Source organism: Ischnura elegans, chromosome 5, assembly GCF_921293095.1.
Source record: "Ischnura elegans chromosome 5, ioIscEleg1.1, whole genome shotgun sequence".
NCBI lineage: Eukaryota > Metazoa > Arthropoda > Insecta > Odonata > Coenagrionidae > Ischnura > Ischnura elegans.
Genome location: NC_060250.1, coordinates 118,233,928 through 118,247,742, shown reverse-complemented (window position 1 = coordinate 118,247,742; position 13,815 = coordinate 118,233,928). Strand labels below are relative to the sequence as shown.

Sequence of the window (13,815 nt, the reverse complement as noted above, 5' to 3'; positions counted from 1 at the left end):
GAGAACCCTTATTCCTGAATGTCAGACGCACGAGTCGATTGAATTAACCATTCAAAACGGGTTTTCTTCTCCTTCTCCGGGTGTGTCTTAAACCCACCCAACCAGGAGGGGTGGACATATCTATCGATCGGTGAGACCACAGGTGGCAAATAGGTGTTCCTTTCCTTCCAAATTACGCTGCGCCTCCTTCCGAAACTGCGGTGGCAAGAAGGGCGAAAACCCTGAGGAGCTAGCGGGGGTGGTTCGGGGGAATTATTCTTGAGGACTTTGTCGGGTGAGGCGGGGTTGGGAACGGTCGCGAAGGTGACCCGTGACGGAGGGGAGTTAGGGGAGGAGGGAGGTAGGGACGGGGGTGGGAGGGGAAGGACCACGAAAAAGACAGAGAGGGAGAGATGGAGGAGAATGTGGTCGAAATCTTTTATGACGGAGGAAAGCCACACATGTGCTAGCCAAATAGGGTATAAATACGGGCCCGCCGAAACCATTCCCCGATACTGTGTTCGCATTTCGGCTCGAGGAGCAAAGCAAAGGAAGTCTGCGTCAGATTTACTTCTGTAAGTACCACTTCATTTCTGCGTGTTCGTCAACTTATTTATTACGTGTTTACGCAAAATGGGGAAATTTCGCGGGAATTATCAGCTCTGGTTTAACTTCGGGTTCCAGGACCTCAACCAAAATTGCAATTAAAAGTAAATTTTTGCGTAAAAATATAATAGCGGAGATACGCCTTTCCTTGGACTAACTTTCAGGGTCTTTCGTATTTATGAAAATCGTCATAAAAAATAATGGCAATTTCAATATCCAGAATATTCTTTTAAAAAATTCACATCAAATGGTGATTTTTAAGTGCAGATCTCTAGAAAGATTGGACTGTGTATCTGAGTTTTGAAATATTTGATAAGGAAGTGACTCTAGGATTTATAAACTGGAAGGCAGTTCATAATTGTTTCTAACATAAATAACATAAATTTCTCTGTCTAGATTTCCATCAATGTCGGTGGTAGGTATTTTCAAGGGCATTAATTACAATTTCAGCCACGAATAACTTGTGAGGTGGTAAAGGTACAGATTTAAAATTAAAATTCCTTGTAAACTAATAGTAACTGTTCTTTTGCTTTCAGGCAGTAAGGCATTTAATAAACACTAGGAAAGGTGAGTTCTCTTTCTAATTCTGCATTGCTGTATTATATCTAAATTTTTTAAAGCAGGTATTCAAAGACATTCTGATATACCTTCTTTCTTTTCAGGCAGGAGTAATCCGAAACCCATTACCAGACATGATACCATTCATCTTTTTAGTATTTGTTGTCGCTGTGAAAGTCTTCAAAAAAACAACACCGAACGGTAAGTTCACTTGAATTACCTAATTCCATGTCAAAAACAGTTTTAGATACATCAATCTAAAAATGGCGCGTGGAGCACAAATCAGTTTTTGAAGGATTTCATAATGACAGAAAGTAGAATTATTAAGTTGTGATCTTAAGTACTACACCAACTTCAATTGAAAATTTTGCAACCTCGGCATATTTTAAAAACACGCTTCAAACTAACGCCTCAATCTATTTTAAAATTTTAATAATGGTTACTATACTAATACTAAAGTGCTGTATTCATCAAAACAAACTCTTACTTTAAATCGTATACATTTTAATCGGAGGTTCTCAAAGCTGAATGGCAAAATTTTCCCTCAGACAAACTCAACCACGGTGTTCTTATTCTTCCTTTTACCCGTTCTTCCCGATGTGTTTTTCCTTACGTTTTACAACATCGATAGTTTTCCTCACATACTCAAAATTTACACTCTCTATACCACATAGCTGACTCACTTTCATACTACCAAGGGCTCTTCAATGTCACTTTCTACGTTTACGCGATGTACTACATCTACATACTAACCCGAAAACCGCCTCAAAAGACGTATGGAGGGGGGTGTTAGGTCACCAGCCTTAAACAATAAAGGAAATTCTCCTAGGAGGTCCACCCAGCATTTATTAAAGGCCTTTATTGTTCCGGGGAAAACGTATTCCCTTACCGATCCGTTCGGTAAAATATCCCCTTCATTTATCGTTTTTGTCGGACCTGGAAATATGGTGGGGTTCTAATGTGATGGCCTCCGTGTCGCTCCTTAATAAATCTATTCTCAATTGCACAAGCCGAGCGCGAAGCCTCTAACGGCGTCTAGTCTAATTAATTTAATATCTGTGTAACGCTTTCTGAAGATTCGTAGCAGAATATAACAAATAGTGCAGATTTCATTTGTATTTTATTAATTTCACGAATTAAGCATTTCTTCGTCGGATCCCATACACTCGCTGCACATTCAAGTTGTGGCCGGACGAGTGCGAAATAGCACCCCTCTTTTACTTTTTCATCCGAAAATGTTCCCACTACGTTGATGGCATCATCTTCTACGCTATTTCTTCAACTGACCGTCATTCTCTTCTCTGTGTGAATAATTATACCTTAAGGAAAACAAACATTTCTGGAACAAAGGCGCTATCACAAATCAGGCCTTAAAAATCTCTTATTATTCATTAAATTAACAAATTATCACCAACATATCCTGGAAAAGACATCCGTGACATTTCTCAGATGAAAATGACTTTCTCCTCAAGTCTGATGCTATGGTAGCAGTGAAGTTTTTAAAGTGAGAAAGTAAGCATACTACAAACACCAATGGCACAGTTACTCAAAATATGTATCCAATAATTTTGTGAAACAAAAGATAACTGAAAAGAAACTTTACTTTTGTCACCATAGAAACATCAAACTCCCTTTCCCCACGCCCATCCAGCTGACAGCTGAAAATACATTAAATTCTTTGTCATTTTCCTGATTCGTCACATTCCTGCTCTAAAGTTTATTTCCCATTGTTAAACACGTAGGTAATAACAAAAGCGCCAAATGCTATAATACACTCTTTTCTTGAGCAGGGAAGCTCACCGTCTATCTCGGGAAGCGTGACTTCCTAGACCATCTCGACCATGTCGACCCTATCGATGGAGTCATTGTCGTCGAAAGCGACTATCTTCGAGGACGGAAGGTATTTGGACAGGTGAGTGCCATAGACTTGAGTTATAGAGGTAAAAGAAAATATTTAATTATTGAGGCCTCTGAATAGATGGCCACAGTTTTTTTTCTGATACCGAACATTCATGTTTTTTTGTACGAAAAAATCCCAAATTATAATCAATTGAAAAAATGAAATCTCCTCGGATTTGGCACCGGGTAAGACTGTTTGACGCCTTAATTGGTCTTAAATAGCCGTAAATTCATCTATCAATTGAAATGTTTTCTCCAAGATAGCTTTAAAGTTATTAAAAGCATTCACTTTTTTTCGAAAAAGGCACGATAAAGTAGTCTTGGCCAACCCTAGAATGGATGGCCATAATATTTACAATTAAATGTTAAATATTTACAATTGTTAGATTAATTCCTTTATCCTCAACCATGCGTGCGTATGAAGTTTCGGTGATATTTATGCACAAAAATATTATGCTAACTTCTGAACATTACGTATCTTAGTACGTATACATGCACTATGCTTATTTTCACATTTTTCCGACTTGCAGCTGACAACGACCTACCGCTATGGCAGGGAGGAAGATGAGGTGATGGGCGTAAAGTTCAGCAAGGAACTCGTCCTTGCCAAAGCACAGATTGTCCCCTCCAAGTCCAAGGCTGAGATGACTCCTATGCAGGTAAGATATTTTTGCATCCCCTTGTATGGACTTTTCCGAAGGTATAATGATAGAGAATTTTTCAAAATTCGCTTGATTTAAACGCTATGTTTTATTATTATTATTAACTTATTACGAGTGGGCCGTTGGCCTGGTGTTAACATGCACATATTATGCAAACACAATAGAAAACATTATTAAAAAGCCCTTGGTCCCTACTTCTTCTACCGCTTTTTAAAACTATTTAAATTTTTCGGGAAGGGCTCAAGTAGTTTTGCTGGTAGATCGTTCCAGTCCCTTATGTTCCTATTCAAGAAGGAGAACTGCTTCACATTTGTCCTTTGTGATCAGTGTGATGTTTATCTTGAACTGGTGATCATTTTTTCCAACAAAGCTATTTCTTGGTCTTTCAGGAGAAACTATGCAAGAAGCTTGGTGCAACCGCGTATCCATTCACGTTCACTTTCCCAACCACCAGCCCATCGTCCGTCACCCTCCAAGCCGGAGAGGATGACCTGGGAAAACCACTGGGAGTCGAGTACACCGTCAAGGCATACGTGGGCGAAGAGAACGACGACAAAACCCACAAGCGATCCTCCATTTCCCTCGCTATCAAGAAGGTAAGCACGGATAGGGAAAAATTCACGTACAAAATCGTTTCAGATCAATTTACAATCGGCACGGAATTGCGCAGGTTAGAGCTGCATTAATTTCTAAAATGGCTTGGAATTACGCGAATGCATGAACGAAATTAGAACAGGGGCTATTTTGCCGTCTCGCATCCACGCATTCTCGCATGTGTTTTAGCAGTTCACCGCTTTACACGACGCAATTTTGATTCCGCCTTCGCACGTACGTCAGATTGCGCAATTCCGTGGACCGTGTAAAACGGCATTTACGCAATTAATGCGTTCTGGCGTTGGAGTACCACATCCATTCAGCGCCGGATCCAGGATAGGGACCCACGTGGGGGGCGTTTGGGGTAACTTCCCAGCAGTAGTGGGGGTTCGAACAATATTACCATTTTACCTTCAACCATAAAATCATATTCTTCCTAAAACGCATACCTATGTGTATTGAATAATAATGTTGTGGAAATATTATATTTTCAAGTTTTATCACAGAAAAAACGTCAAATAATATGCAAAAGTCTACCTTTTCAAAACCCATATTTACAATTAGCAATGCACTGATATTAGTAGCATATAGAAAAAAAGAGAAAACATAAAAGTTGCCAAAAAAAATAAAAATAACAGGAGCTAAATTGAAAATGTGTGGCATTGATAATTTAAATCATTTAAAAACTGTAACTTGAAAATAATTACGCACCTATTTGGCTAGCAGGGTGCTTGTGCGAGATCGATCCTCCCTCGAGGAATTTTCAAAATACGCAGTTCACATTCATCTACCACTGAAAAAAAACTAACCTAATTTGGACGGAATGGAAAATTTGAACGGCTTATTACGACAATATTATTTCAATAATTTTCTCAGATCAGCTTTTAGATGAGATACGGAGGAGACAGAAGGTATGGATGGGAGGAGTACTTAGCGGGGGGGGGGGGGAATGTTGAAAATGGTGTTAGGGGGTAGAATGTTAGGGAAACGAGGGAGGGGAAGGAATAGAATAGGATTTTAGATAGATTGAAAGGGAGTAGACCCTACAGTGAATTGAAGAAGCCAGTGCTGGAAGGAAAGGGAGGCTCCCAGATCACTTCTTTAGTACTCCATGGAAACCTACCTTAATTGGTAGAATACTATAATAATAATAATATCATAATTTTCCAACTGAGGCTTTCAAATGCATAGGAAATAAGTTTTCACAAAATGAAGCATTACGTGAAAAAATGTGGGTTTAAAATGAATCAGTAAAAAGTCGCGGGTATTCCTCAATCGCTTCCGGAAAATATGGAACTCTTCTGCCAGTGAATGCGTATGCAAAAAAGTTTGGCTCGAAAATGCTCCCTCGGGTGACTGTCAGGGTCAATTCCCGAGATAAGCTCATCAATTATGCTAACAAGATAGAATGGAAAGTCTATTTCTTGAATTAAAGGTGATCCTTTTAGCAATGGTGCGTTATACAACACGCACGCAAATGCGGAAGACCACAGCGAAAAGAATCCTCCTCGCAAACGAGATTTGCATGTTTTTTTTTCAAGATCGCGCCAAACTTCCGATGGAAAAAAATAGTTGCCAAAAAGAGACAAAATACACCTCAAATTCTCAACGAGTAGCCATTTCAGACGGTCACTCCTAAACCCATAGAGGTTCTGTCAACCTCTACTCCAAGGGGACTGCATAGAGGAGACCTCGCAACTTATTTCCCCGTGTTACTCGGATAAATTTGACCTTGAGCGACGCGAGTGGCGACTTTTGCAAAGACATTTAAATGCGCGGTCGTTGACAACTCATTTGGATTCCGACTTGAGGATCCTCTTTTGTAATACTCGTGCTCTATATCTAAACCCAATTCGACTTTTTACCAGTCAATTGTTTGTCATTCAGCGCGGGACAATTGAAAGTGAATTCTAGGATAAAAATGAAGATGCTGAATCACTACCCGAATGAGTTATTTAATTTTTTTCGGAAGCATCACAGAGATTGAAAAAACTGGGCGGAGTAAGGAAAGAGGTTTCAACACAAGACACGTGATAAATCCCATTTATATACAATTATTAGCTATAACATTACATTGTCTAGGCACATTACAAAAATGAATTATATCTATCCCACTAATAAAATCGATTAGGTGGATAGATACAGCCAATTTAGGACGATGTCATCGCGTGGCTACAATTTTACGAATGAAATACTCGGGCACTAGCCCATTACGTATCTCTACGGAGAGAGAGGTAGGGAGGGTGGATCAGGGGAAGCAGAAAACTGACCTTTGCTCTCCTGACAAAACTCCTAGTTCCGGTCCTGGTTAGACGATATAACTGAGGACTTAATCCATTCCTGCTTGAATTCCTGATTCCACCTTGAATGTTCTGTAGAGCAGTGGCGCAGCGAGTGGGGGGGGTTTTGGGGGTTAAACCCCCCCCAGAGCTCAGAGAATTTTTTTAATTTAACCCATTTTACTTAATTCGATTGATTTTACCAATAGAATAGAGTAAGGATGAATAAAATGTCCCTCTGAAAGCCGTAAAACTCACCTTTTTGAACCATTAATCTTTAAAATTTAGCAATTTATTAACCTCGCACCTACCGCTTATCCTGGTGGTTATGCCATACCACGCACACCCTGGTATTAGTTGCACCTTAACCCCCCCCTCCCCCAGCCTTGATTCCTAGCTCCGCCCCTGCTGTGGATTGCACTTTGAGTTCAGCACACCATTCCTTGGATGGGTCTTCAACTTATGAGTCGGCTTTTGGGCATTCCTCTGTGTTGTGTTTTCCATAGGTGATGACAGTTTCTCCAGCCATCCTGCTGGCTTCTTCAGGTTAGAAGAGTTCAGGAGAGAAGAGACTTCCGCTGACGTCTTAAGGTCAGAAGTCTCTTCTCTCCTGAACTCTTCTAACCTGTAGAAGCCAGCAGGATGGCTGGAGAAACTGTCATCACCTATGGAAAACACAACACAGAGGAATACCCAAAAGCCGTGACTCATATGCAGAAATTTCGCGGAAACCTTAGATGCAAATTGAAGGGTTGTCAACCTTCAGTCCCCTTTGTGTCCATTGTTATGAGCAGGCTAATGCTAATTCTGGGTTTCTCTTCATCCTTCCTTCCCTGATGGAGCAAATGACTTTAACTGTTGGCCACTTCCTCCAAATACCTTGCCATTCCATATGCATGATAAAATAAGTAGGGCATGTTCTAGTTCCAAATACTCATTTTAGGGTAGGTCCTTTACGTTAAAAATAACTCGTACCATGTATAATAATGGCAAATACAAGTTCATAAATGGTGTCCCATACTGACACTGCTGATGACTGCCTTTTGGTAGCTATGAATCCATTATATATCTTGCAAATGAAAACAGTAGTAAGGGGAATGGAAGGCAAATGAAGGCGTTTGAGAAATAAAGTTAAAAAGGCTTCATATTTGGAATGCAGGTAGACCAGTGGCATAACTAGGAATATGCTTTGGGGGGGATGGGGAGGACAGAGGAGGAGACCAGGCAATGGGAAGTCAGGGACACTTCATGCAGGGGAAAGGAAAAAGCAGATAATACCTATATAGCAATTTTGGTTGCAAAGAAAAGAGGAAAATTACAGAGACGAAAAAATGAAGAGAGAGACAACAGAGTATCCATGGCAATTATTATCATGTAAATAATCATAATTGATGCAATAATTGAATTTATATTATCATATTGATAATATCATATAATCTACAGGTAGCTTTTATATGAAAACTGCATGCCATATAACAACATTAAATTAGGTGTAAAATCAAAAGTAATTATTAGGGACATCTGATTCAATAATTTTTAACCCAACTTGTTCATGAATGGATGTGCAACTTCAATTTCTATCAAATTCAATTTCATTAAATATATCTCTTTGCTTCATTAGCATTATCTCTATGAAATAGGAAGAATGGAAGTTACAGCTTATGATGATATTTTAAAAAGCACAAATTTAGTATTTCTTTATGGACAGTAAACTTATGCAAAAATTTGTACATTTTAGTTTGTGCCATCACGTTAAAAAATTTAACTGTCATTCTATTGTGGCCCACAGCTCCAGTATGCCCCAGCAAACCGAAGCAACCGATTCCCCAGCTCCCTTGTCTCGAAGGGATTCACCTTCTCTCAGGGTAAGATTAACCTCGAGGTTACCCTTGACAAGGAGATCTACTATCATGGCGAGAAGATCAGCCCAAATATTGTGATCTCAAACAACTCACGCAAGGCAGTGAAGAACATCAAGGTAAGGGTAAAAAATATATCATTAAGAAACCTCAACACACATAGTATTAAAAAAATATTAGTTTTTATACATCAGAAGACAACCTGCTTTTGGATATTGAATATAATGATTTTCTCCTCTCAAAAATATAAATTCCCTTCCATGCTTATTAACCAGTCTCAATTAATTATCTATAAAACTTTATATCAATCTATCTTTCAATTGACTATCTACAAGACTGTACTACAGTAAGACCAAGACAAATAATTTTTTCTATGGAAAAATGAGTTTTTTCTTAAACTGTTATGCCATCTGTGACTCAACTACATATGTATTTCAACAGCCAAATACCTTGGTCTTACTCCCAGCGAAACACATCAACCGTGGCTGGTATGTAGGTGAAGCCTAAAAAATCTTTGTACAGAATGAATCTTAAAATTTTTCCCATAATTTCCCGGAGTTGATTGAAATTTCAAGTTGACTTATGAATTAGACATGAAGTAAAAATTAAATTAGTAAAATTTCACCATTGGAGAAGGAAAAATGCCACTCATGTATGCTTACACTCAGTATCTTTATACAACTATCATTTTCCACCATATAAAGAGAACTCTCTAGGGGCTAGTCTTATGATTCAGAAATCATTCCATTCTTATGGCTAAATTTTCTCAACTTTTGTATAGGTCTATGTTGTGCAGCACTGCGAGGTGACCATGGTGAACGCTCAGTTCTCCAAATACGTGGCTAGCCTAGAGACCCGCGAAGGGTGCCCCATCACTCCTGGAGCCTCCCTCACCAAGTCCTTCTACCTGGTGCCACTCGCATCCTCCAACAAGGACCGACGTGGAATCGCTCTTGACGGACATCTTAAGGTTTGAAATGGACTTTATAAACCTCACTGAAATATGTACCATTGTATGATAAACTTAGTTGGAGGTTGACGTCATTAGAAAATCTGAAAAAATACACAATGCCCCATGCAGCCATACTTAAATGAACTATAAACTTGCCCAAAGTTGATAAAATTGTATAATATAGGGTATAAACATTTCAAAACTTTAAGTGAATTCAAACAGACTGATCATGATTTAGGTCATTTTTATAGAATATTCATTAATGTATCCAGACTGGTCTGCATTAAATATTGATTGATGATTTAGTCTTTTAAATAATAGACCATTGGTCTAGAAATCTAAAAAGCAGCAAAACATTAGCAACTCAGCAACAGAATATGAAAATAATTTCCTATTTCTTTGGCCTATCCCCACAATTCAATGTGATGACATACTTGAAATATATAAGGAAAAATTCTTCCACAACTTAGTTAAAATTAAGAATATATTTGAGTATGTGTTGCCCGTAGGCTACAGCCAAAAAATGACCACAGAGGGTAGCATATATGTATAGTGACCTAATCAATGAAAAATTGGAATATAACAGTCATTTTGCGGTTTTAATGTGCACATATACTCAAACCTTATACTGCAATATAGTAGTCAGTATACCCTAACGGAAAAATATGGTATTTTGAGGGAAAAAGATCGATTTGGAAAAAATCTCACATGCAGAATCATTACCTAATGGTAGCACAACTTCAGCCAGATTTTATAATTTAAGTACACAGAGAAAAACAGCAGCAATCTCAATTATAGTAAGACCTTAATATAGTGCTGAGGATAAGTAGACTAGTAGGCTAATGAATAACTGATAATTGATAAATGTGGGCCGAAATAACATTCCTGCAAACTCTCACTCTCCTACAGGATGACGATGTGAACCTGGCCTCATCTACACTGGTCAACGATGGCAAGACCCCATCCGATAACATGGGTATTGTCGTTTCCTATTCCATCCGGGTTGTGCTCAACTGTGGTACACTAGGTGGCGAACTGCAGACCGATGTACCATTCAAGCTGCTCAACCCAGCTCCAGGTAATGTCATGAAACCTCTCTGGCTGGAATGGAATTCCTAAATTCCTGAAAGTCCTTCACCCTCCCTCCATAAGGACAGCCTAGTTTTCAAGCATTGGAATTGTGGGGGGTGGGCCTCTGGGAGGTCTGGGGGGCATGGAGTACCTCCCAGTGAAAGGGCAGTGCGGGGACTCTTTTGTTGAAATTAAAAATAATAAATCATCGAAATTGTGATTTTAAAGCATTTTTCACCCCATTTTATGCCCATCATACTGTTTCCGTGTAGAATAGCGTTCTAAGAAGAACTTCAAAATGCAATTATGCTAATTCATTACAACTTCTATTAATTAAATTCCCTGGGGGATGCATTCCCCACAGGATCAATGCCGGTGTGTACAAGTTAACCTATTTTAGGCTTCTTAAAGATTCCTTTCTTTCTTTTATTTTAATTTAAAGAAAGTACATGAATTTTTCATTACCTTCTCAAAAAAATATCTCAGTATACTTATTGATTTTAGTTGGGATTTGAATTACTACCTCATCACCAACTTGAGAGGGGGATTATCATGTTATTTTTGTGGTAGAAACTTTGGAGAACAAAGTTAATATGTACTAGAAAAAGGTACAGCTTTCAAAGAATGATTTCCTCAACCCACTCTACGAAATCTATCTCATATCACCTCTATAGGAACCATGGACAACGTGAAGGCCAACGCCATGAAGAAATCCAAGTCTATTGAGAGATCTCGCTATGAGAATGCCCACTACAACAATGATGATGACGACAACATCGTTTTTGAGGACTTTGCCCGGCTCCGCGAAGAAGCCACAGACTAAGAAGACAGCCGAATTGCGAACACTGATGCACTACCATCGCATCAACAGAATCAGAACACCAAAAAAATTCCCCAACCCAATTTGTGTCCACCCCTAACCTGAACTGGAACGGGAAAGAAAACAAGGGAGATAGATACCTAACGATGGTGTCAAACCATTGCCGGGGTACGTTTCGGTCAAAGCCACACCAATGAGAGTAGAATATTAGTGTCCTACCTTGAATAGAAAAAACACCATAAAAGGACAAAAAAATCGAAAAATTTAAAAAAAACATCCCCTCGAAATGGGTTCCTCCGAGGGGTGAGGGGGGGACGTGAGGGAGGCTGCAATTCTATGAATATGAGGGAAAGCCTTGAGAAGAATCAGTGCAGATGTCTTAGCATTAATATCTGTGTGCTTGAGCAAATATAATCTCTCCTTATGCTTGCATATGAATTCCATGAGCTTTCACTGGTTCCTACCTGAAATTTTATAAATATCTCAGCATTAACCACCAGTTAATATGGGAGGTTCATATAGTAACAAAAGCCTGTTGCCCAATGTTAATAGAGGGTACCGAAGTACTGACTCATGAAGCAAGACTATTCTGCAAAATGATGTACATTGTTGGCTTTCGACTGTGGATCTAATTGCCATTGACTGAAGGACATGTTGCATTAACACGGAATTTATTACCACAGCATGGCACCTAAAGGGAGGTCAAATCGATTAATTTTTGTTCATAAAGTATCTGTGGCCTGTGATGAAATAATGCAGAAGAAGGGAACACATTCCCAAAATGGTGAACAAAACTTGAAAAGAGAGATTTGGTCTGTAGTCAGTGAAACATGGAGCACTTGCAAAATCAAAACAACTTTAGGCTTCCTTGTAAATAGTAAAGAATTGGTGTCTCCCTCCGTGCAGAACACCCATAATAAAATTTTACAAAATGTTCTCTCAATTTGAGCTGTGATAATAAACCTATTTAGAGATCCAACTTGTTCTCAGAGGGATAAAAAATTATAAAAAATTGCAATTCCTCTGTATATCAGATCCATGTAAAATATTTCTCTGAATAATATTTGATTTATATATTGACATGGTGAGTGCATATTAATACTACATATCAAAAACAAATCTGATCCAAAAAATGACAGATGACATACAAATAGGCTTAGGCCCGTGAAAAATTAAGGCAAGCGAAAGAAAGAGGATGATCACAAGATTTCCATTGGCATAACTAGTTAACCAATACATTTGATTTCCAAATTATCTTAATTTCTAGTGATTTTTTCAAGGTGAGGAATGCCAATAATGGAATTAAGTTGCCCCAAACAACAGAAAAAAATCTAAAATTAATGGTAAATTTATAAGGTTTTATACATATCCATGATATACATGGAAGGTATAAACTATGGCATTACATGGTATAACTAGGCAAATTATATGCAAACAGCCTCAGGAGATGTCTAATCTCCATGTGCGTGTCAATTAAAAGAAAGCCTCACTTAAAAAGCACTTTTAATTTTACTCATCTTTTATGCAAATATGAAATTAGCTCAAGTACCTTAAGATTCAATATGGATATAGACCATCATGATGAAGCATAAAAAAATAACTTCCCAAGAGTAATGTAAAATCTTGACCGACCGCACAGTTTAAATCAGAGAGCTTAAGGAGGCCTTCCAATGTCAATCACCAAAAAGTTTTGGATCTTATATGATCCAGACATAAAATCATAACACATGAGCTGGACTGACCAGGGGACATAGTGCAATGCAATCCTAGATCATTGGTTATCCATCTTACTCTGCCCAATTAAGGGCAGCAAAGCCAAAGATGGGAATTGAAAAAACCCACTTCAAAGATATTGATGCAAATATTTATGTACAGGCATCCCCCGAGTTACGTATGACTCGACTTACGTAAATCCGTACTTACGTAAGCGATAACCGTATTTCAAATGCGAGCGCGAAGAAGTAGATATTCGCTCGTACAACCTATGGTAGAAAAAATATCGAATAGTTATAGAGTTTTTTACGTGCTAAAAATAATAAAGTGACCCATTTTTGTCATTCCTCGAAGGAAATTTCATAAATTTCGGTAGAAAAATCGCTTATAAATCCCAAGTCAGCAATCAACGTGAAAATTTGCAGTTCTAGCGATGGATGTGGTGGCGTTTGTGGTTGCGCTCATTCCTGTACGATACAACTTGTTATACAGCAATCTCTGAAGCGCCAACGCAAAGGTTCGACTTATGTAAATTTCGACTTACGCATAGTCTGCCGGAACGCATCTCTTACGTAACTCGGGGGATGCCTGTATATAATAATTTTACTTACATTTTGAATTTTTATTTATGTTGAAATGATTCATTATATTTTCTCATATTCTTCATCATGTACATTTCAATATCATGAAAAATTCATCATTATGTGAAATTAGTTACATATTTATAAATTTTATTTGTATTTTGTTTAAATAATTTTCAAAAAATAAAGATGCATTCAACAAATAAGCCAATATATTCTCATTGATCAAATATGTCCTGATA

The 13,815-nt window shown here is 38.3% G+C and overlaps 1 protein-coding gene across 1 annotated transcript; it reads left to right on the top strand.

The window, feature by feature from the left end:
* Positions 1 to 481: 481 nt before the first annotated feature.
* LOC124159464 (arrestin homolog) lies at positions 482 to 13,101 on the top strand. The gene is made up of 10 exons (XM_046535289.1): positions 482 to 554; positions 1,122 to 1,152; positions 1,248 to 1,344; positions 2,934 to 3,055; positions 3,573 to 3,701; positions 4,094 to 4,300; positions 8,367 to 8,555; positions 9,218 to 9,406; positions 10,298 to 10,466; positions 11,134 to 13,101. Exons 3-10 carry the CDS (start codon positions 1,278 to 1,280, stop codon positions 11,280 to 11,282), a joined length of 1,221 nt encoding a protein of 406 aa, XP_046391245.1. The 5' UTR covers positions 482 to 554; positions 1,122 to 1,152; positions 1,248 to 1,277; the 3' UTR covers positions 11,283 to 13,101.
* The last annotated feature ends 714 nt before the right edge of the window (positions 13,102 to 13,815 follow it).